A 23371-nucleotide genomic window follows, 5' to 3' on the forward strand; every position below is an offset into this window, starting at 1 on the left:
TTTTGAGACAAAGTCTTGCTGTGTCGCCCAGGCTGGAGTGTAGTGGCGCGATATCGGCTCACTGCAACATCTGCCTCCCGAGTTCAGGTGATTCTCCTGCCCCAGCCTCCCAAGTAGTTGGGACTACAGGTGCACGCCACCAGGCCCAGCTAATTTTTGTATTTTTAGTAGAGATGGGGTTTCACTGTGTTGGCCAGGCCGGTCTCGAACTCCTGACCTCCTGATCCACCTGCCTCAGCCTCCCAAAATGCTGGGATTACAGACATGACCCACCATGCCCAGCCCGATTTCTACTTTTATCTTTATTATTTCTTTTTTCTTGCTTTTGGTACATTTTGTACTTCTTTTTCTAGATTCCTCAGGTAGAAGCTTAGATTATTGATTTCAGATCATTCCTCTTTTCTAATGTGAGCATTTTAGTTACATTTAGTTCCCTCTTAGGACTGCATTAGTTGTGTTATTGAGATGGGTGTTGAAGTCAACAACAAAATTTGTGGATTTATTTATTTTTTCTTTAAGTCGTATTAGTTTTAGCTTCACATTATTTTGCAGCTCTGAGGTTTAAATGTACATGCATATTTAGGCTTACTGTGTCTTAGTGAATTGACCCTTTTATCATTATATAATATTCCTCTTAAGGTCTGGTCATTTTCTTTGTGTTGAAATATAAATTATGTGATAATACAACAACTCTGCTCTCCTTAGATTAATATTTACAGGATGTATCTTTTTTTTCTTTATTTTTATTTATTTTTTTTTTTTAAAGGTGGGGTTTCACCATGTTGGTCAGGCTGGTCCTGAACTCCCAACCTCAGGTGATCCGCCCACCTTGGCCTCCAAAGTGCTTGGATTACAGGCATGAGCCACCATGCCCGGCCAGGATGTATCATTTTTAGTTTTTCAACCTGCCTGTAATCATTATATTCAGAGTGAATCTTTTGTAGACAGTATACAGTTGAATCATTTTAAGAATCTACCAATCTGCCTTTTAATTGGTGTATTTAGATTATTTACATTTAAAATATTTACTAATAACTTAGGGCATAATTATTTTTGTTTTCTGTTTGCATCTCTGGTTATTTCTGTTTTGTTTTTCCTGCTTCCTTTGTGTTACTTGAACATTTCTTTAGAATTGTATTTTGATTTATATATCAAAATACAAATCGTTTTTAAGTATATTTCTTTGTGTAGACTTTTTAGTGGTTATAATGAGACATTATATAGACATAACTTGTCATAGTCTCTTGGTGGTGTCATTTTACCAGTTTGAGAGTACCTATCTGTACACCACTTTACCTTTCCTTTGATAATTGTTTTAAGTGTTTCCTTTACATACATTTAGAACCACATTAGACAATTTTTGCTTCAGTCATGAAACATAATTTTAAAAACTCAAGAGAAGGAAAGCCTACTTATTTGCCCCCTCCCCCTTTTTAAATACTGTGTTCTTGCTTCTTTTCAGATGTTCCAAGGTTCCTTTTTCCATGATTTTGTTTAGAGAACTTCCTTTGATCATTTTATTAGGAGAAGGTCTGCTAAGAAATTCTCTTCGTTTTCCTTCATATGAGAAGGTCTGGATTTCCTTTGCATTCCTGACGGATGTTTTTAGTGGTTATAGGATTCTAGGTTGACAGTTGTTTTCTTTCAGTAGCTGAAAAGTGGTGTACCACTTCCTTCTGGTCTCCGTGGTTCCTGATAAGAAATCTGTTGTGATTCTGCTTGGTTTTCTCAAATCTGTAAGGTCTTAATTTTCTCTGACTGCTTTTGAGATTTTTTGCTTTGTCTTTGGCTTTCTTTGCCTTTTAGGTTTCTCTTTAGTTATTATATGTCTTGGTCTGAATTTCTTTGGGTTTATCCTTTGATGGTCACTAAACTTACTGAATGTGTAGGTTGCCAAATTTGGGAGGTTTCTAGCCATTCTTTGAGCCCCTTTTCTGCTTCTCCCTCCTCTCCTTCAGAGACCCTGATGACGTGAATGTTAGACTATTTGTTACAGTTCCACATGTCCCTTTTATTTATTCATTTTTTCCTGTCTGTTTTTTTCTCTGTTGTCACATGGGATGATTTCTGTTGTTCTGTCTTCAGTTCACTGGTTCTTTCCTTGGCCCCCATCCTTCTGCTCTTGAGCCCATCCAGGAGCTTTTATTTCAGTTATGGTATTTTAAATTAAATGTGAAATAATTCTAGCATGGTTGTGTCTTGGTGTTGGCATTTCTTGGTTGTCTTTGTTCATTAAGTTTGTGACCTTCCTGGTTATTGGTATAATGATGATTTTTGGTGGAAACCCAGGTGTTTTTGTATTCTATTGGGTGACTCTAGGTCTCATTTGAACCTTCTCTTTCAGTTGACTTTTCTGACAATGTTTCCATGGGGGAAGGGGGTCACCATGACCAACTAGTTACTTAGGGAGAGACAGAAGTCCACCACCCCTCGGCCTCTATTGATGCCTGAACTGGAGAGGCTCCTCGTCATGGGTTCCCTTCCCACTGGGCCACAGTAATAACCCTGACCCTCCAGTTGGCGCCCTCTGACACACTCTAGCATGGAGAGGGAAGGGTCCTCATTGCTGCTGGTGGGATATACGGCCCTTGTGTCTTCTGACACCACCCTGGCCGGGGTGTGGGGCACTTCACAAGGATGGGAATCCAGCTTTTGCTCACTTGGTGGTGGGGCTAGGGGAAGGTTGGGGTACAGGCTTTCCTGTGGTTTTTGGCCAGAGTAGGGCAGTTCTTGTTTAAGGGTTTTCTGTCTTGTTTGTCTACCGTTTTCTGGTTCATCAGCTATGGAGAGTAGCTTTTGATTGATTTTTTTTCTTGTTGTGTGCCCATTGGCATTTTCAGGTTACAGTTTCTCCAGTACCCACTCTGGGAATAGTGAGATTAAAAAAAAAAAAAAAAAAGCCTGGGAGAGTCGCCATGGTATCCTTCCTCAGGTCATGGGTCCCTGGCCCACCTACCTTCTTTTCTCCACCTTTCAGAGTCTTCTCATGTTTGTCTTGCACATGATGGTCCCAAATTTTTAGTTGTACTTAGCAGGAGGAATAGGGAAATCTATATCTACCCCATCGTCCAGGAAGCAGAAGTTTCACAGCACTGTTTTTGAAAGAGTTTCAGGTTGAAGGCACACCCAGACCACCAGCAGTCTCTTCCTAGAGGCCAACCAGAAGTGCAGCCTCTGGCTTATATGGATCACAAGGGAAGGCCAAGTTCAACTGGAGAGGAGGTAGCTCCCCCCGAGTCTCTCATGTGGTCATGTTTATACTGGGTCCGGAGCCACATGCATCCTCTGGGAGGACCTGCATAGGAAAGGTGCCCTGTGTGCAGGGCTGCTTGAAACAGGACTCAGGCCCCATCTTTTGTGTCCTTACAGCCCAGCTTGGATCCCCCGTGTCAACAACAGATACCTGCTTCTCCTGCCTCCCTCCAAAATGCCCAGCAGCTCAACCAAAAAACAGCAAAGCTAAGCCTACCCATGCAGCATTTCCAAAGCACCCTCCCTGCTGCCTTTTGGGCTTTTTGTTTTAGTGTCCCAGTTTCAGATTATTATAGGTCACCCTGGAAGAGAATACCTTAGGGCCTTTCAGAGGCGCAGCCCCAGGAGCAGGTGGGCATGCATGGGAGCCTCTGCCTGTGGGCACTTCTGGACTCACAGACACTGTGGTCTGCCGTGCCGGGGAGGATGCAGCATTTTTATATAGACTGAGACATAGAGAAGTGGCAGCTCTTCCTGGGAGGCCTTTCCCACGCCTGGGGGATGAGGACAGGCTGTCAGAGTCAGGACCTAGGTTATGTAAGGAGAAGGAAGCTCAGAGCGGGCACCACGTACCCACTGCTGGCCTAGGCTGGCGGGGTACTCACCTTCACTCCCTCTGCACACCTGCCTCAGGACCAAGGACACAGGGCCAACCCCATCCCTGCCTTCCTAGAGTGAAGGTTCTGGGGTGGGGGTGGGGGGCCGTCATGTCATAGCAATGTAATTGCATAACGAAACCATAGGTAGAAATTAGTTCTGTGATGTACAGTGACAGTAATGGCAGAAGTGAGTAGTTAGAGACTGATGGGGGAAGATCAGGACTGTCCCTTGAGGAAGGGGCATTTTAGGGAATCCCTGAGGGATGGCAGAGAGGGCCAGGTTTTGGGGAACTGAGGAGGCTGGAGACAGCTGCACAGGCTGTATGGCTAGCTGTGAGAGGTAAGAGTGGTGGTGCCGTAGTCCGCCAGGTCCTGGTCCCTGGCTCCCTGGGCCTGAGGAGTGAGTTCTCAGTAATTACAGTTGGCTCCTCGTGGCCCCGTGGCACCGTCATTCCTGCCTTTGCACCTGTGCCTCAGCTGTGCCCCTGCCTAGAGGGTCCTCTCAACCCCAGGCCTCCCCCGTGTGTGGGGTCCTTACCTTCTTTAGGGCTTTTCCTTGATAAGTGATTTTTTAAAAAAATTCTGAGCAGAGGTTTTGCTGAGGATGCCTGAGTTGAGACCGGGGCTCGGGTTCTGAGGGAACAGATGCTGAGCCCTCAGCTCCACACAGTACCTCCTGGAGAAAGGTCAGGTAAATGTAGCTGATGATGCGATGACACCCCAAGTTGCCTTCAGAAGCCAAGGTGGTGTCGCACAGTTAAGCCAGAGTTGGAGGAATGGCCTGGTGGACTGGCCTCTGACCTCTCAGGTGGGATTTTGTGGCTGACAAGAGGCCGAGCTGGGAGTCAGAGTCCAGATACACGGGGAATTGTCCATACAGCTTTCCCATGCCGTATGCAAGTCCTCTGGGTGGGGTCTGCTTAGGGTGTATACACGTGGAATGGAGAGGCCAAGTGTGTGTGCCCACCCGAGGTTGGCTGGACACAGCTGGAGTTCGTAGACAGTGCAGACCTCTCCTTGCTTTTGCTTCTGCCTTCCGAGGTGGAATTTCCACCATACACCCATTGGCCCTCCTAGACTGTGTCTGCAGCCAGCACCCACTCTCCTGTCCTTACAGCTTTCCCCCAATTTCAGGCATACAGCTCTACTCCTGTCATTCATGGGGAAAGCCAGTGCTCCTGGGGACCTTGAGGACCCCTGCAGGCAGAAACCAAGAAAAGAGGGTTCTTGGTTCAGCCTGGAGGCTGTGTGGCGTCTGGTACGTGACCTGCCCTCTCTGAGTCACAGCCTGCAGCTACCAAATGAGGTAGTGTGGTGCGGCCTCCTACTTTGGAGAGCACTGAATAAAAAGCATGTGGGGAACCCCTGAGCGGATCCAGGGATCAGGCTGTGTGTGTGAGCAGCAGTCAGAGAATTTGGGTTTTAATTTGTGTTAATGGCCTCTAAAGGGGACTAAATAAATGGGTCTGGTTGTACCTTTTCCAGCCCAGTCTCACCAGCTGGGTGGGGCTGAGGAAGGAGATGGAGCCAGAGTGTCTGTCTAGAACCCCCCACTCCGCTCCCTGTGTTGAGCTCCTACCCACGGTCTTGGGGAGTGGGGACTCTGGATGGTGAAGTAGAACAATGCCTCACATTTGTTGAGACCTTGCAGACTGGACACAGTACTGTGCTCAGTGTTCTTTGTTCTCATACAGCTTTTTAAATTGAGATATACTTCATCCATCTAAAGATTCACCCTCTTAAAGGGTACAGTTTGGTGAGTTTTAGCATATTCACAGTGTTGTGCAACCATCTCCACTGTCTGATTCCAGAACATTTTTGTCACCCACGAAAGAAGTCCCATACCCGTTACCTGTCTCTCCTTATTCCCTCTCCTCCAGTCCCTGGCTGCCACCAATCTGCTTTCTGTGCTGTGGATGTGCGTATTCTAGACCGTTCGTGTAAGCGGAGTTCTGTAACATGTGGGCTTTTGTGCCTGGTTTCTTTGGCTTAGCGTCACGTTTTAGACATTCTGCTGTGCTGTAGTGTGTGTGATGCTTCATTCCTTTTTCTGGCTGAATAGTGTTCCCTTGTGGGGATCCATCACACTTTGTTCATCCATTCTTCTGTCCATGGACATTTAGACTGTTACCACCTTTTGGCAAGTGTGAATAGTACTGCTATGAACATTCATGTGCAGGTTTTTATTTGAGCCCATTTTCTGTTTTCTGAGGTGTGCATACCTGGGGGTGAAATTGCTGGGTCCTAGGGTAATTCTGCTTTTAATTTTCTGAGGAACTGCTGGACTCTTCCAAGGTGGCAGCACTGTTTTACATCCCTCTGCTGGGTTTTACTAATTGCATTATCTCATTAATTCTCACATCAGAGTCATAAGGTTTAGGTAGAATTATTATCATTCTCACTTTTCAAGTGGAAGAGTTTGAACTCAGAGGGTTTCTGCATGTAGCCACACAGCCAGTCAGTTGATGATTCTTTGGCCAGAACTGGCTGTGATCACAAAAGCAGTCTCTTCTCTTGGCCCTATTTTGTATCTTCAGGATGAGGTTGAGGTTTCTTTTTCTTTTTCTTTCTTTCTTTTTTTTTTTTTTTTTTTTTTTTTTTTTTTTTTTTTTTTTTTTTTTTTTTTTTTTTTTTTTTTTTTTTTTTTTTTTTTTTGAGACAGAGTCTCACTCTGTCGCCCAGGCTGGAGTGTAGTGGTGCAATCTTGGCTCATTGCAACCTCCGTCTCCCAGGTTTAAGTGATTCTCCTGCCTCAGCCTCTCAAGTAGTTGGGATTACATGCACCCACCACCACACCCAGCTAATTTTTGTATTTTGAGTGGAGACAGGGTTTCACCATCTTGGCCAGGCTGGTCTTGAACTCCTGACCTTGTAATCTACCTGCCTTGGCCTCCCAAAGTGTTGGAATTACAGGTGTGAGAGGATAAAGCTTTTTGACTATGTTCATGTTTTATTCCTGGCACCTGCCACACATTGTCACTTACATATTTGTTTAATATCATTTTTTCCTGATCTTGGTGGCTTGATCAGCAGCTTGAGGGAGGCAGCATGTATTAGGGGCTCCTGTACTCTGCAGGTTCTCACACTGCTGCTCAGGTCTGTGTTCCCCTCTCTATCCCGGATGCTGCAGAATCCCCACCAGCCTCTCATTCTCAAGCAGCCACAGATGCACTGCAGCAGGAATGGGTGGCATGACCTCTGCTGAGCAGAGGTAGCGTCCATTTCCAGCAAGTACTTGCCATTAACTTTAGCTGTTCCCTTCCTCCCTCCCTCCCTCCCTCCCTCTCTCTCTCTCTCTCTCTCTCTCTCTCTCTCTCTCTCGTGTGGAAGGCTGCTGGTGACCTGCCCTCTTTTTTCTCCTCTAGGCAAAACCCATTTATGGCGGTTGGCTGCTCCTGGCCCCAGATGGGACCGACTTTGACAACCCAGTGCACCGGTCTCGGGTAAGGGCATCAGAGCCAACTCTTAGGGTGGGAGGAACCAGAGAAGGGGCCCATCTAAGGGTGAACTGGCAGAATGGAAGAGGGAGATGGAGAGTTGAACAGTGGATCCTGGGGTGGCAGGATCAGCAGGGCTCCCCCATTTGGCGCACTTGTACATTGTACAGAAAAGGTCTCAATCATACAAAGTTATATGTAGTGCTCCCTTCAGAGTGAGGAGCTCTCATGTGGGTGTTGCCTGTTTTGTGGGTAAGCCTGACTCTGGGAACAGTCAAATGGAAGAGGCGAAAGAGCTGTTTAACAAACGTTTGTGTTATGTTGAGCAGCTCCCAATAAGCAGCTCCCAATTCCTTCCATGCCAAGGCCTGCCCCTATCACACCTCCCTTCCTCCTGAGCCAGGGGTTCAGCCCACTAGCACTAGTGACGGGTTGGGGGCCCAGAAGCCTTGGCTCACCTCGTACTAAATTATGCATTGCCCAGGGCAGGGCCCCGCTAGAGCTGGGACCACCATTGGCCTGACCTGTGATTTGTTTCTCTGCCAAGAAGCCCCTCTGGATTTGACTCCAGTTAAAACACTGTCCTTCCTCACATGCTATCTTATAGTTTTGCCACTCATACCCTATAAATTGCTTCCATGGGCCGGGCGCGGTGGCTCACGCCTGTAATCCTAGCACTTTGGGAGGCCGAGGTGGGGGGATCACCTGAGGTCAGGAGTTCAAGACCAGCCTTGACCATCATGTTGAAACCCCATCTTAAAAAAAAAAAAAAAATTGCTTCCACTCAGACCCCTCCATCCCCGGGAGCTCCCTTTCCCCTTCTTAGTATCTGCTACTCACCCCCTCCCCACTGTGAATCTACATTTGGAGTAGGGACCTTGGGCTGTTGTGTATTCTGGTCCCACAGGCCTTGCATTGTCTCTGGTCTTTGGGATTCCTTCCGGAATGGGTTTTGATTTCAAAGGCAGCCCATAAGGCCATTGGAAATGCTCCTAGGAAACACGTTCAGGTCGCCTCTATACACCCAGCGTGGAGCAGCCCTCTAGAAGGCCTCTTAGCAGGGCCCTTTGAGTCCCCGTTCATGCCGCCCAGACGGGAGGACTCAGGAATCACTGGTCCAGCCAGACTGCAGTTTCCAGGGAGTAGTTCCCTTTCCTAGTTTATATTGAGGTTGTACAAAATTGCCATTTCCAGCTTCTGAGGGGATTCTTTATTATAAATGATAACCCTGGCCCAAAGCATAGAGATGTGCTTCTTTTTTTTTTTTTTTTGAGACAGAGTTTCACTCTTGTTACCCAGGCTGGAGTGCAATGGCGCGATCTCGGCTCACCGCAACCTCCGCCTCCTAGGTTCAGGCAATTCTCCTGGCCTCAGCCTCCCGAGTAGCTGGGACTACAGGCACGCACCACCATGCCCAGCTAATTTTTATATTTTAGTAGAGGCGGGGTTTCACCATGTTGGCCAGGATGGTCTCGATTCCTTGACCTCGTGATCCACCCGCCTCGGCCTCCCAAAGTGCTGGGATTACAGGCTTGAGCCACCGCGCCCGGCCTGAGATGTGCTTTTATAGTCAGTTCATGCGGCCTTATTGCCAGTTAAACTTTGAGCATTGCTGGGCCCTTTTTCTTTTTTTTTCTTTTTTTTTTTTGAGAAAGAGTCTTGCTCTGTTACCAAAGCCGTAGTGCAGTGGTGTGATCTTAGTTCAGTTCAGTCTTGATGTCCCAGGTTCAAGTGATCCTCCCACCTCAGTCTCCTGAGTAGCTGGGACTACAGGCGTGTGTCACCATGCCGAGCTAATTTTTGTGTTTTTTGTAGAGACAAGGTTTCACCATGCTGCCCAGGCTGGATTGAGGTTTTTGAAATATTGAATATAGTCATGGACCCTTGATGATTTGGGGCTGGGAGCTGTGCATGTCATTCATGACAAGGCCATTCTCCCCACACAGAGGAAGACATATACTTCATAGTCCTTTTCATTTCAGCTCCTGGTGGCATCTGACCACCATGGGCACTTCCCAGTGATATGGCTTTTGGATGGAGAGTAGAGCGGGGGACACTCTGTGCCAGTTGGTCACTCCTTGGATATTGGAGTTATTTCCACTGGTCTTGCTGCTCCTCTGTTTTGATTTTCAGTAGCTCATTTCCCCTCAGTTAATTCTGGAGCCTGGCTGTCTTTGTGCCTCCTCTTTGCCAGTGGATCATCAGAACGACCTTTTGTGGCGGTTTCCTAGATTTTTTCAGAAGTGGTGAATCTGTGCCTTGGCATTCCTGGGTTATTCCATGTTATGTCAGATCATTCATCAAATAAATATTGACACCTATCATGTGATGCATTCTGTGCTGGACGCCAGAAGGAATATGAAAAGGTAAACACAGATTGTTTCTGCTCCTGAGGAGCTTCCAAGTGTTTAAAAAAAAAAGAAGCTTCTTGTTAAGCCTCGATCACTCAAGTGATTTTGAGCCTTTCTCCCAGCCCAGCCCTGGCTGATGAATCAGCATTCTTAGGCGTCAGGTCCCTCTTTTCCTGCCACCTGCCCCAGAAGTGGAATCTGTGGAACCGCCTTCCTTAGATACGGGCTTGTTAGACATGGGACCTCCACAAGCCAAGCTCTGGGGCCAGGACCCAGATCCTCCTAACCACCCACCTTGTGCTCCGTTGCAGAAATGGCAGCGACGGTTCTTCATCCTTTACGAGCACGGCCTCTTGCGCTATGCCCTAGATGAGATGGTAAGTGTCATCCTTGCCCACTCCCTGTCCCCAGCCTTTGCCAGTTCCCTCCATTACAGTGTCCTTGCATTGTTGTATAAGAGCACAGCAGCTGTGTGCTCCCACTTTTGTCTGTTTGGAAGTCTGGAATGTTTTGAAGAACTTGTGGCACCTTGCGAAGACCACCCTAAAAACTTAGACCTTTGAAGCATCATCTTCTGTGGTCTTGAGTGAGAGGAAGAAATGAGGGAGGAAGTCATTTCTGTTCAAGGCTGATAGTGTGGACTTGGCTGGAGCACTCCTGGTTAGGGGAAAGCAAGGGCAAAGTCCTGGGTCACAGTGAGGACGGGTGCAGGCTGTGGACCTGTAGGTGTGGGGCAGGGACTGGCCCTGGGGCTACACGCGTGCTCACATGCCTAGTCCTGGGGCTGCCTGTGAGTTCTACTGCTACAGTTGGTTTTGTTTGTCTTATTTGAGCTTCACATAGTTTTCTGAGCTGACTTCAGAGGCCGGCCTCCTGGTCATGAGGTCAGCTGGTCACTAAACCAGGCAGACAGGCTCCTTCCTGCTCCCCACCTCCCTGATTTTCCAGCTGCCTCCTGGGCTGGATGAGCATTTGCTATTGTTGCCCCAGAGGCCAAACCTGAAAATCAACTAGGTGGAATTTCTGGCTTTTCTTTTTCCACCTATTTTATCTCCTGACTTTTTCTCTAAAGGAGATTAGTCTCTACTAATTAAAGTAGGACTACATTCCAAACTGTGTAAAGGGTTGAAGATGGGAGATTTGATCGCCTTTTCCAGTTCCACTTGGTGGGTGAGTGTTTGTGTGCACATATATGCAGCATTTTAAAATTGGGGCTGTCCTGGAAAGTTTAGTCACACTATATAAAACAGGCAGCCCCTGCCTATCCTATCCAGAGTTTGTTTCTTTGCTGCAAGGGCAAGACAGGCTCTGAAAGTATGAGTGGAGATAACTGTGCCCTCCAGGGACCTTCCAGACTGTGGAGGGCCCTGGGATTTTTGGGTGGTCATTACAGCTCACATGTGCAAAGGCCAGAGTGGGTGTGTTTGCACCTGAGTCCTAACCTTTGTTATGTGATACTTTTTCTGCTTTTGTTTCTGGGGTGAATTAAGAGGTATGATACCATAATCCTGTATCAGCTGTCACCTCATTGATTTATTCTTAAAAAGAATTGTCTTCCTTTTCATTCTTTCTGGTGTGCATATTTGCACATCATGATTAGATCACAGGGGGTTTTTGCTGTGAGAACATCTATGCTCCAGGGTAGTGGATTGGAGGTGAGCACCCATGGTGGACTTGGCTAGAAGTGGGAGCAGGGAGACAATGCATTTGGACTCTCTGTTCCTTTGAGGCAAGAAAGCAGACCTGGAGGATAGACTTCACACTGGTGTTCTCTTGGCTTAGCCCTTACACAGGGTGTAGTCCTGGTGTCAGAGCTGGGCTCTTGCAGCTGTGAGGTTTACCTTGCCTCTCTGTAGCTGGCTGGCTGGTTCTTAAGTCCTGCAATTGACCAACAGTATCAAAGGAGCCTTAAGAGGTCACTGAATTGCATTCAGGCTGGGCTGGGTCATGAACCATCCCAAAAAACAGAGCTCCCTGTACTTTCCTTGGAGACTGATAATTCCAGTCAGGAAATCTTTCTTTAAGTCTAACTGAAGTACAGCAAAATCCATTATTCCCTCTGGCTCAGTTGCACAAGCACAAAGAGGGTAGCTCCTGGGGACACCTTGGTGCTGGCACAAGTGCAGAGCACATGCTGCTTCCCAGGTGCAGCTACTGGATAATAGAGGCCACCTAGCCAGGCGCACTAACACTTCACAGTGTACTGCGGTCTCCCAGCAACCTGGATATGTGTTGGGTATTATTTCATGGAGTGCTCAGGCAGAGGTAGGATGGTGCTAGGGATGTGGGGAAAGAAAGAAGCCCCAGGGAAAACTTGAACTGAGAGAGGGCATGGGGGCATGCCCAGAGCTGGGCATTTCTGACCATGGGCTGCTTTCTGGTAGATGACCTGGGAGCTGGAGAGACTGACCCAGTGAGCCCATCAGTATGGCTCTGCCCAGCTGAGGCCATGGAGGGGTTTCCCTGTTGTATCAGGAAGGTCGCAGAGGAAGGTTGCAAGGAAGCAGTCGGGGTAGAAGCCAGGTGGGAGGAGGCAGAGGCTGGTTTCTCCCAACACCCACTGCTCTGCATCAGGACTTGTTCCTCAGAGCCTCTCCCCAGGGTGAGCAGACAGTCCGTGGCCAGGGAACTCCAGCCTAACAGTCGGCCACCCTGAGCTGAGAGTTCCATCCCAACCAGGCTGGCAGGATCCTAAGACCTGGAGCAGGAGAACTCCATTTCAGGCAGGCTCATATGTGGGTGAACTCCAGCCAAGCTAGAATCTTCCTCTGCGAGTGCCTTGAAATAGACCAGTGGTCCTCAGTACTGTGCCGCCCAGGGCCACTGTCCGCCACTGGCCATGTCTGGAGTCATCCTTGATTGTTAAACCTGGGGCAGGGATGCTGCTGAAGGTCCTCCATAGAACAGCCCCCACAGCAAAGAAGGCTCTAGCCCAAAATGTTGACAGTGCCAAGGCCGAGAAACTGAGGGATTCGGTCAGTGGTTTATTTAAATTCTTATTTATTTTTAAAAATGAAATGTAAATACGATTTGCTATTAGCTCTGCTCTTAAACAGCACAGGACTCACCTGTCAGATTTCCTGGGAGTGAGGGGTTGATGGCACAGAGTTGGCTTACTGATGGTGCAGTGCCAGTCATGGAATGGGGTGGGCCTGTTCCTCATCTGGAGAGGTCTATGGGGTGCCCCTGCATACCAGGCAACCACAAGGCCTGCAGAACTGCTTGTGTGTCCCAGGGAGCACATAGGTGCCACTCCCTGCGTGGTGCCCTCAGACCGTGATGTAAAATGAGCCCTGCCTCAGCATTTGTCGTCAAAAGCAGTAGCTCTGAGCAGCTTGTGGCCACTTCTGGCCCTCCCAGGCCCACATAATAAACTGTAGCATTTTATGGCTGATCTGTGCCCTCAACACTAGTCACCATCTGTTTCGAGTTGTTACTGATTTTTATACGATGTTACCATTTGATTTCATTTGCTTGAGTGTTATCTTACCAACCTGACTGACTTGTTGTTGTTGTTGTGGTCCTCGTTGGGCCCCTGATAATTCTAAGTGTCTCTCCATGTTGCTAGCATGGGGTTTGAGTGGCACAAATCTAGCAGATGTTCAGTAAATATTTATGGAGTTGAGCTACCAGCTTTGTCAGTGCCTTGCTGCAGAATTTCTGCTCCCAGCTTTAAAACCTTAAGACAGAGGGCGGGTAGGAAAGGAGAGAAGGTAGGACAAGGGGTGTTCCTCAGAGGGAGATGAGGGATATGGTGACCCTTAGGGATTACTCAGCAGAAGGGAGAAACTTCCCAAGAGCTCCTGAGAACCGGGATGGGGGAAAGGTTACCTCAGCTCCACTGGGTTGGGACCTGGAGAGGAAGATCGGCATCAGGAGGTCACAGCATGCAGGAGGGGGAGGAAGGCAGCAGTCCCTGGATCTGGGGACAGTAGCTCCAGGAAGCCCTTTCTGCTTGCAGACTTCTGCTGGGACTGGGGCTGGTGGACCTCGTCCAGTTCTGGAGACTGACCGTTGCCTCTCCAGGCAGCCCTGAGATGGGACTAACTTTGGGGAATCTCTTTTCCTTTTTTGGGAAATTTCTTTCTCGATACACCCACGTACCCTGTAACTGGTGGGTGTGGAGGAGAGGCAAATTTCCCGAAAAAGGAAATTTCTCAAATGCAGGCTGAGGTGAGGTGGGCTCTGGGCAGCCGCACAGACAAGTAGGAGCCTGAGAGATTTGGCTGGCCCCTGGTTTTTCAGGAGTGGACGAAGCAACAGTCTAGAAACCTGGACTCCTGCCTCTGTCCTCTGCCTTTGTTTCTCTGCCTGTAAAATGTTCCCCATGATTTTACCTAATTCTGCCACTGAGTTTCTGGGGACTGATGTCAAGCTGAGGTGTGGGTGTCACCAGACGTCACTAGAAAGCTCTTGGGAGGAGTTCCAGGTCTAGAAGCGGAGTGGGAGGGCCAGGAGCTTGGGGTGGAGCAGGCCAGGCCACGCTTTGGGATTCTCACAGGCCTGCTCTCCAAGGCAAAAAGATTATCGAATGTTTTATTTGAATGTTTTTAACTTTGGTGAAGTGTGCAGGAAATTCACCATCTTAACCGTTTTTAAGTGTGCAGTTCAGTGGCATTAAGTACATCCACACTGTTGTACAACCACCACACCCTCCCTCTCCAGGACCTTTTTCAACTTGCTGACTGACCTGTGCACCCACTGAACTATAACTCCCTTCCCCAGCCCCTGGAAACCCCCGTGCTACTCTCTGTCTCTAAGAATTTGACTCCTCCAGCACCTCACATAAATGGGATTATGCAGGGTTTGTCCTTTGTGACTGGCGTGTTTCACTCAGCATAAAGGTCTTGAGAGATCAACTGTGTTGGTGTCAAAATTTCCGTCCACCTGATTGTAGTAGGTCTGATGCCCTTGGACCGTGACTGCTGACGCTGAACCTCTCACACATGGAAGCCATGGAGGGACCATGAAGCCACCTTCCGTGGCAGGCATGGTGCTGAGGGCCAGCCTCCACAATGGGGAGCTCCACTCCCTCCTAGCCTGGGGAGTCTTTGAGCCTCGTGAGAGAGGAGAGCTGCCTCCTGTGTAGGGGCCATGCTGAGGACTCATAGCTCAGCTCATATCCTCAGACATAGTAGAGAAAACAGTTTTAGCTCTTGGATATGTGCCTTTTTCAGGGGCAGCCTATGAGTTTGTCAGTCCCATAAGAAATGTAGGTCCAGCCTGAGAAATTAACTTGGGGTGCATATGTACTTGTGTATGAAGTAAATAGGCTTGGTCCAAAGGATCTTCAGAGCACTCCAAGAAGAGTCCGGCTTCTTTAGAGTTTGCTTCCTATAGGAGAGTGTCCAGGAGGTTGCTTTGATCTTGGGGACCTCTGCTTACCTCACTCATGACAAATTTCTGCTATTTTTGGTGATGTTAAAGTCATGAGCAGCCCAAAGTTGTCTGGGCCTGTGAGAGCCTAGGAGGAGGGGCGTTACCGCAGAGCCCTGCTGTCTTTAACATCTGTCATTTGAGGTTTCTTTCCCTTCTCTGCAGCTGATCACCTAGTTCCCGTTGCTCCCTAAGCCAGCATTTTGTAGATGTTACCCAGTATCAGAATCTGCAGGGCGGGGCTGGGAGACCAGTTTAAATAACCACTCCACGTGATTTCTTTTTTTTTTTTTTGAGATAGAGTCTCGCTGTGTCGCTCAGGCTAGAGTGCAGTGGCGTGATCTTGGCTCACTGCAACCTCCGCCTCTCGGGTTCAAGCAAGTCTCCTGCCTCAGCCTCCCGAGTAGCTAGAACTACAGGTGTGTGCCACCATGCCCGGCTAATTTTTTGTATTTTTCATAGAGACAGGGTTTCACTGTGTTAGCCACGATGGTCTCAATTTCTTGACCTCGTGATCTGCCTGCCTCGGCCTCCCGATGTCCATGTGATTTTTAAGCACTCCAATTGAGAACTGCTGCTTTAAGCTCTGGCTTTGTTTCCTCTAGCTCGGAGCTTTCCCAGGCAGGCGAAAAGAATCATCTGGTCCTCCCTTGGTGCTGAGGCACTTCCTGGGTATCTGATCCTTTGGGAACCATAGTGGCTGCTGTGTTCATAATAGAGCAGTTGAAGGGACACTAGGCCATAGAAGGCCCCTCCGGTGGTGAAGCTCATATCTCTCGGGACCCACATGAACACATGCAGACTAAATCCCTAGGAGAACCGTGGTATGTAGGCCCTTAAAGGTGGTGGGTGGTTGGGGAGGCAGAGAAGTGTTCTGAGAGGAGAGAGGTGGCACTTGGCTGCCTTCCCGCTCATCGCAGAGATTCAGGAGGAGCCATGTGCCCGGCTGGGGCTCCATGGTAGCACTTTCTTCTCATTTCTATCTTAGTCTGCACAATGGTAGATACCATGTCCATTTCACAGTTAAAAAGACTGAGGCCCAGAGATTGTGAGGAGCCTCAACTACTAAGTGACAAACCTTGATATGTAGGCAGGATAGACTCCGTCTGAGAGAGGGATGGTGTCTTTCCTTCACCAAGTGATCTCGTCCCTCATGTTCAGAGCTCCAGCTGCACCAGCTGCCTTATGCAGGCGGGCAATAGGGCTAGTTGAAGGCCAGGCAGGGCTTTCGGCATCCTTCCTGACCCTCTGGCTTGTCTGTGTTGCAAACTGACCCAACTGTAGTAGCTGACCTGTGTCTTTATTAATGCCATTGAACCAAGCTACCTGCAGGCCTGCAACCTTGTAGGGTCCACCTGCCTTTTTTACTACACGATCATATAAATATATAATTCAGAGAGATTTGTAGAAATCAGAAAAATAAGAACATAGAGCCTGTAATTTACAGAGAAGCAGAGAAGCTTCCTCAGGCCTGCAGACCGTCCCTTCATGTTTAAAGGACAGGAAGGAGCAAAACAGGGAACCAGGGAGGATGTTTTATGGGCCAGTCTTATGCTTTCAGATTTAGCTTTCAGTCTGTCATGTTTCAGCCTTGTCCTGGCCTTTGTGCTTTTCCACGAGTTCCTGGTTGCAAGGGGAAGGAGACAGGTCCTGCTGTGTGGTGCGTGGAGTATCTTAGGGAGAGCCTGTTGGGGTGGGGTAACTGTGGGGTCACTCAGGCCCTTCCTGCCACTGTAGGCACCTCCGAGGCTATTTGGCCCGCAGGAAGCCCTGAGTTGTTTGCTCCTTTGCCCAGCAGCTCATTTCTAGCTCTGTGCTGTGTGCTTTCAGAATAAGATCACTTTAAAAAATAACTTCAGACACAAGAAAACTTGTGTTTTCATCTTTACACAAGCCCTGTGAGCAAGGTATGAGGGGTGGTTAATGGGGGAGGTGCTCCCCCCACCCCCTGCTGTCCCCATGCATCACATTCCCCCGGGGTCCCTACATGCTTTCAGACTTTTGGTTGAGAGACTTCTGTCTTTAAGTGGAATTCTGCATGGAGTCTTAATACAAGCTTTAAAAAGTATACAGTCAGATGCTGCTTTATTTGAAGTTTTGAAATATTTCTGACCCCTCCCTCATCAACAACTCTGCCCCTGGCAGCTGCAGAAAAGAATATACACTGACCAGACTGGAACAACCTCCTTCTCTGAGGAATTATCCAGGTGCCCAGAGGTCCAGATCACAGACCTGCTCAGGAAAGGCACCTCTTCTTGTGTGATCATTTGATTATTTTCCCAAATGAACAAGCTTATTTTTTAAAGATTTTCCAAAGTAGTCAATGTCTTCAAGCTCTTTGCCAATGGTGACTTGTGCATGAGCAGCACTCATGTTTATAGGTGAACTCTCAGGCACATGGGGGCTCGTGTTCACCGGGAGAAGCGGCTGGGCCTGGGGGAACAGTCTGCTGGCTGTCAGGGCTGGCACGGCCACGAGATTCCAAAAATTGAGGACAAGGCAAGGGTGTTGAGAAGGTTCTTCCAGGGTATTAAGGGTTTTTTATCCCTGCCCCTTGCCCCACTTGACTTTACTGGACACAGAGCCTTAGATGAGTCCCCATCCCTTCTTGATTTGGTCATGACAATTGAGATGTTGCCTATTTGTAACAATGAATTCCTTAATGAAGGAAGGTGGAGTCTTGGCTGGAAGGTAAGGTCTGAACCAGTTCACAGGATGGGGTCTGTATGATGCTCTTCAAGCAGCAGGGAGTTGGAGGGATAATAAGTGGGGTGGGGAGGGCCTTGCTTGACTGAGCTCCCTGCAGACCACTTCACCTGAGAGCATCTATGGCTAGATTTAAGTTATTTTGAAATACTAAAGGTGAGTGAGCCAGGTCTGGGTGCAGGTGAACCCAGGTGGAATGGAAACGCTTCTTAAGTGCTGTGAAAGTAGAGGTTAGGGGTCATAAGGGAAGCTCAGAGCCGTTCACTGATAAGTGACACCCACTTTTTTCCCCTAAAGTGTAATTTATGGTGACTCATGAAAGTTCACCCATTAGAATGGAGCACATAGTGGTCAGGGCATTCTCTGAATCTCCATGGGACCTTTGAGATGGATGTTGTTCTCTGGAAACTGGGGGCTGAACTTTAAGCTCCCTCCCCTCCTTTTGTCTTAGTTGGGAGGTTGGGGGAGGTCAGCTAATGACAGGTCCAGGAAGAGCTTGGGACCCAGTCTTCTAAGACTCTTGGACCCAAATCTGCTAGGCAGGGGCAGGTTTCGCCTTCGGGAGCTTCCTTGTTATTTGTACTTCTGCCCAAGGCCTAAGTGATGTTTCCCACACTGAAAGAATCAGGGAATGGAAGCCAGCAGCGGTTAATCAAGGGGCTGTGTGGACCAAAAACAGCAGTCTCCTGAGGGTGACGGTCGGGGGTTCCAGCTGTGACCTGATTCAGACCTTCCATATTGTGGTGAGGAAGCTCAGCCGGGGGAGGGGTCGGGAGTGACTGAACCACAGATGTGGACAAGCATCCAGGTCCCTGGATCTCCTGTCCCGACTTAGGACCTGGGAGTTGCCTTTCAGGGAAGGGAAGAGTGAGGGAAGGGACTGGGCCTGCATGGGGCAATTTGAATGTCCTCTGCCTCTGGTATTGGAGTTATACATGGACAGCTGAGCCTGGCGGAGGGAAGAAGTTGGAGAATATGTGCCAGAGTGAGCAGACAAAGAGGATCAGAAGAAGGGAACAGAGGAACCTTTGCAGGTCATCCTGGGTCATTCTGGAGAGCCAAAAGAAGACACAGGTTGGTCCTGGCCAGACACAAGTCCTCCCTGTGTTCCTAAACCCAGGACACCTGTCAGAGCATGGGGAACACCTTGCACTTACTTCCATGAGGATCTCCGTCTACAGGACGGTGAGTGCCTCTAGGCAGCACTGGTGTCTGCTTGCATAGACAGGGCTGAAGAATCGGGCAGCTGTGCTCCCCAACTCTTTTGTGCCTGAGTTTCTGGTATAAATATTTCATGTAGGCCTCCCCCAGAAGTCCCCTTTCTTTGAATTTCAGGCCACACTGAGAATTTGGTGACCTGAGGTGCCCAGTGAGCGCCTTCTGGCTCATCGAGACTGTCCAGTGTACATACCTTCCCATTATGTAAGTGGTGAGTCAAGGACTGCAAAATAGGAATTAGCGGCCTGCCTGTGTTCAGGGCCATAATTAGATACCCACATTCTCTCTCTGCCTTCCCTGTGTTGCCTGAGTGGAGTGACTGCTGGCCACCCACAATTAATTATCAAGGGGCTGAAGAGGGTTCCACCTGGTTGTCCACTGAGGTGCTCTCTCTGTCCACACCTTTGCCGTGTGCACAGCTCTTTCAGTGATGTGAGAAGGTGAAGGGGTTTCTGTGGCCCACACCCCACACTGGGGAGGCAGCCGGGAAGACAGCTTTGATTGGCACCCTTGCTGGGCTATCTTCAGAGCTGTAGGTGGACTTCTCTGCAGCAGCTGTGACGCTGCCCTGCAGCATGAAGGCTTGTGATAATGCGCTGGGCGTCTCCCTCCCACACAGAGGGAAATGACTTTAGGTATTAAGAAAGTGAAAAGCTTGGAATAATTGGTTAGGAAACTAAGTAGCAGCAGGAAAGAACTGTCAAAAAAAAAAAAAAAAAAAAAAAAAAGCCATTACGCTCTCTTCCTTTCTCCGCCGTCATGGTGCGTGCTTTACTCCATTTCTCGCCATGTCTTCTCACAAGACTTTCAGGATGAAGCAGTTCCTGGCCAAGAAACAAAAGCAAAATCGTCCTATTCCCCAGTGGATTCAGATGAAAACTGGTAATAAAATCAGGTACAACTCCAAAAGGAAACATTGGAGAAGAACCAAGCTGGATCTACAAGAAATTACACATGAGATGGCACACACATTTATGCTGTCTGAAGGTCACAATCGTGTTACATTTTCAAGCTGAAAAATGTCACCGCTATCCAGAGAAGTTTGAACAGAGGTTCCTCTCTGGATCTGTTATGAAGGCGTTGGTTGGCTGGGTTCGGTAATATGTGAGCCCTTTTCACTTCTTTAAAAAAAAAAAAAAGTCATTTTATGGGAGTTACAGCATAAAACATTTAGGGTTGAAAAATCAAAGCCACATGGCTGGTGCTAGTATGTTCACGTGTTTGTGCAGTGCTCACACACACTCACCTTTTAGGCATCCCCTTGCTCTGTCCCCTACTCAGATCCCCACCTGCCGTGTCTTTTGCCTGGGGCATTCCTGGGAAATATGTCATGTCCAAAAACAGTTTGATGAGCTGATTCACGTAGGGCTACACTTGTGGCAGGCATTGTAATATGTTAGTGTCTTAACCTCTTCTGCCCTCCGCAAGACTATTTTTCAGAAGAATCTTTTCTTTGGCCAGGAAGGATATATTCTTTATGGTGGGGAAATCTCTCTGAACCGGGAGCAGTTGCACTGGTGGGATCTCAGAGATGCAGGTCAGCAGCGCAGGGACCTTAGGAAGGAGGTATCCTTCACCTTGTGCCATGTACTGGCCTGAGGGCTGGTCCAGCCCACATACAGGCATGGACCAGTCACGCACAAACACCTGCTCAAAGTTGTCAGACTCGAACTCCAGGGTGGCTTCCTTCGTGGGGGTGCTGGTCCCAACACTCAACATGGCAGGTGTATTTGTTTCCTGTGGCCACTGTAACAAGTTGCCACAAACTTAGTGGCTTAACACAACACATCTTTGTTCTGTGATCGGTCTGGAGGTTGAGAGTCCAAAATGAGTACCACTTTGGGTGTGGTAGCTTCCTCCTGAGGTCCTGGGGGAAGGGAGAATCCCCTCTCCACTGCTTGCAGACTCCAGTGGCCACCTGCCTTCCTCGGCTCAGGCCCCTTCCTGTCACCACTACAGTCTCTTGCTCCTGTCATCACGTTTCCTTCTCCTCTTTGTCACATTTTCCTCTGTCTCCCTGTTAGATCAGAGTCCGGATGCCTTTTTGTTTCATTTTTTATTTTTTAAAGATTGGGTTTGCTTTGTCACCTGTCCTGGAGTGCAGTGGCACAGTCATAGCTCACTGCAACCTTGAACTCCTGGGCGCAAGTGATCTTCCTACCTGAGCCTTTCAAGTAACTGGATTACAGGTGCTCCAGTGTGAGCTCAGCAGGGCTGTTCAGGGGAGTTCAGCAGGGATAAGTAGGACTTGTGGGCGCTGCTGCCAGGCATGCGGTATAGGCATGAGAAATGGAGAAAGGAAGATGGGGCCACCAGAGACTGCTCTGATAGACACACAGTCCCCACCTGGGTATCAGTGTCATCGCCTTCCAGAGAATTTGTGTTTTCAGCATGAAGCAGGATCAGGGAATGTCATTATAGAAAAAGACCTGGAAGAGCCAGCCCCCTCCACAGGTGGGGCCGATGGAGAAGTAACTTTTGCCCCAGTTTGTAGAGCCTGGGACTGCAGAGCTTTGACGGTTGCCCTGACTCAAGTCAACTTGGGAGCTGAGCCCCTCAGTGTGTAGGGCGCAGCGGATACCATGGCCGGCCTCCTGTTCACTGATTCAGCCCCAGTGGGAGAGGGGGAAATGGAAAATACTCCTTGTCCTTGAGCAGTGTTTTGTTGGTGAGACTGGTTTTGTGTTTACTTCTCACATGTGAGGTACAGACAGGTATGGTGACCCCCAGCTCTCCCAGAAAAATCCTGACTTTGGGCAAGTTACTACTCTCCTCCTGGGACCATTTTAATAATTAAATGCAAACACAGTGAGGACGCTAGCACTGTGGTTGGTGTGTGACCAAGCCCATGGGGCACAAAGGTGAAGGGACAGGGACAGAGCAGGTGGAGGAGGAGAGAGACTCCCTGAAGCCACAAGGCTCTGAAGGACTGTGCTGTCCCAGCTGTGACCCACCTCAACCAGCTGCACTGAGGCAGGCTTGTCCCTCGGAGGCAGAAGGGTCTTAAAGCTACGACCCATCCCCCAGTCTCAGTCCTTCCTTAGGTAGCTAATGCTTGCTTTCGGGCTTCTGTGTGTTCCTCTGCCTTTGATGGAAGGGTGGTAGACAGGCTTCCCCTCAAAGTCTAATAAGCAGTGAGTCATTGTCTTCCTCTGAGCCAAGAGGGCTGTACCTGGTGCCTGGGGGTGCTTTGTGATGTCCAGGCCCCAGCTGAGAAGCAGTTGTGCTGGGGTTCATTAGTGGTGTCCCCTGTCTGTCTGCAGGGTGCGGTAGCTGTCATGGGGTGGAAGTCCAAGGCTCACTTCCTCCGGATACCAAGTACAGGTTTTGGAACCAGCCTCTGTGATCAGTGCAGAGGTAAAAAGAAATCACACACCAGCCACAGTGCTAGTGTCTCATTGTGTTTCCATTTAATCCTAAAATGGTCCCATGAGGACAGCAGTAAATTACCCAAAGTCAGGGTTTTTCTGGGAGAGCTGGGGGTCTTACATTGAGCCACAGGTTGGAGACCTGGTGAGTGGAGCCACTCTGGCTCCATTCCCATTCAGTGAGCTGGGGCCCAGGCACCCCTCTGGCCTGAGGGTTTTGGAGCCTTACCTGGTTAATGTTTGAAGATCTCAGATATGCTAGGATAAACTGGAGCAGGTCTTTACACCTCTGCCAGGCGATGGGCACTAACGCTGTCAGGTGGCCGACACCTGTGGAGCGTGTCAGCCGCAAGGGAGCACAGAGCCAGGAGTTCTCTTGACTTCATCCCCCAAGGCAGCAGAGGTTTGAAGATCTCGGGGGCGGTGGGCGGGAGGGGGGCGGGGGGTTGGCTTGCATCTGGATGTGGAGGACATGCTTGCCTCGCCCTGACTTCCAACGGGTTGTCAACAAGAGACCCACTCAGGACTACTATGTATTCTGGTCCCAGCAGCGGACCCAGAGGCCGCTCTAGCTGTGTCTGAAGGGGCTATGAGAGTGGTAGGTGTGGGGAGGTCTGGGAAGGAGGGTCTTTGGGGACATAGTCCAGCACTCACCTTTGACAGATGAGGAAACTGAGGCCTAGAGGGCAGGCAGGGTCTCCACTATCACTTCCAGTAGGTTTCAGAGACAGATGCCGCCTGCCTTCCTGCAGCAGCTCTCCCTGCCCAGATCGGTGTCAACAGGGCAATTCTCAGCAAGCTGTGAGCAACTGAGAGACACTCCTCATGGCCCAGCCCAGCAGATGCCCAAGTGTGTATAGCAGCTGCTGGGTGACTAGGGCTTGAATGGAATGTGTTGTCCAGGGTCAGGCAGCTGATTGTCCCAGAACCATGGCTGGACAACCGAGCCTCGTCCAGTGCGCTTCTCACTATGCCACATCCCTTGTGGCCCTCCTGGCCGTGCCTCTCTAAGCAGTTCTCCCCCAGGAAAAGTCAAGGGTGCAAAGCAGGGGGAAGGTAAGAGG

At 49.1% G+C, this 23371-nt stretch overlaps 2 protein-coding genes across 7 annotated transcripts in view; both read left to right on the forward strand.

Annotated features, from left to right (window-relative positions):
* The window catches only part of LOC108295281 (myosin phosphatase Rho interacting protein), a 141718-nt gene that overhangs the window by 25709 nt on the left and 92638 nt on the right, over nucleotides 1-23371 (forward strand). For all 6 annotated transcript variants that reach the window (XM_017517349.2, XM_037734507.1, XM_017517352.2 and 3 more), the window contains exons 2-3: nucleotides 7217-7294; nucleotides 9951-10016. In XM_017517349.2, the coding sequence (XP_017372838.1) occupies nucleotides 7217-7294; nucleotides 9951-10016 (144 nt within the window). The remainder of the gene's footprint in view (nucleotides 1-7216; nucleotides 7295-9950; nucleotides 10017-23371) is intronic.
* On the forward strand, nucleotides 15449-22306 carry LOC108295283 (60S ribosomal protein L39-like). The gene has a single exon (XM_037734509.1). It carries the CDS (start codon nucleotides 19728-19730, stop codon nucleotides 19953-19955), a length of 228 nt encoding a protein of 75 aa, XP_037590437.1. The 5' UTR covers nucleotides 15449-19727; the 3' UTR covers nucleotides 19956-22306.

This window comes from Cebus imitator, unplaced genomic scaffold (assembly GCF_001604975.1).
Source record: "Cebus imitator isolate Cc_AM_T3 unplaced genomic scaffold, Cebus_imitator-1.0 Scaffold629, whole genome shotgun sequence".
Classification (NCBI taxonomy): domain Eukaryota; kingdom Metazoa; phylum Chordata; class Mammalia; order Primates; family Cebidae; genus Cebus; species Cebus imitator.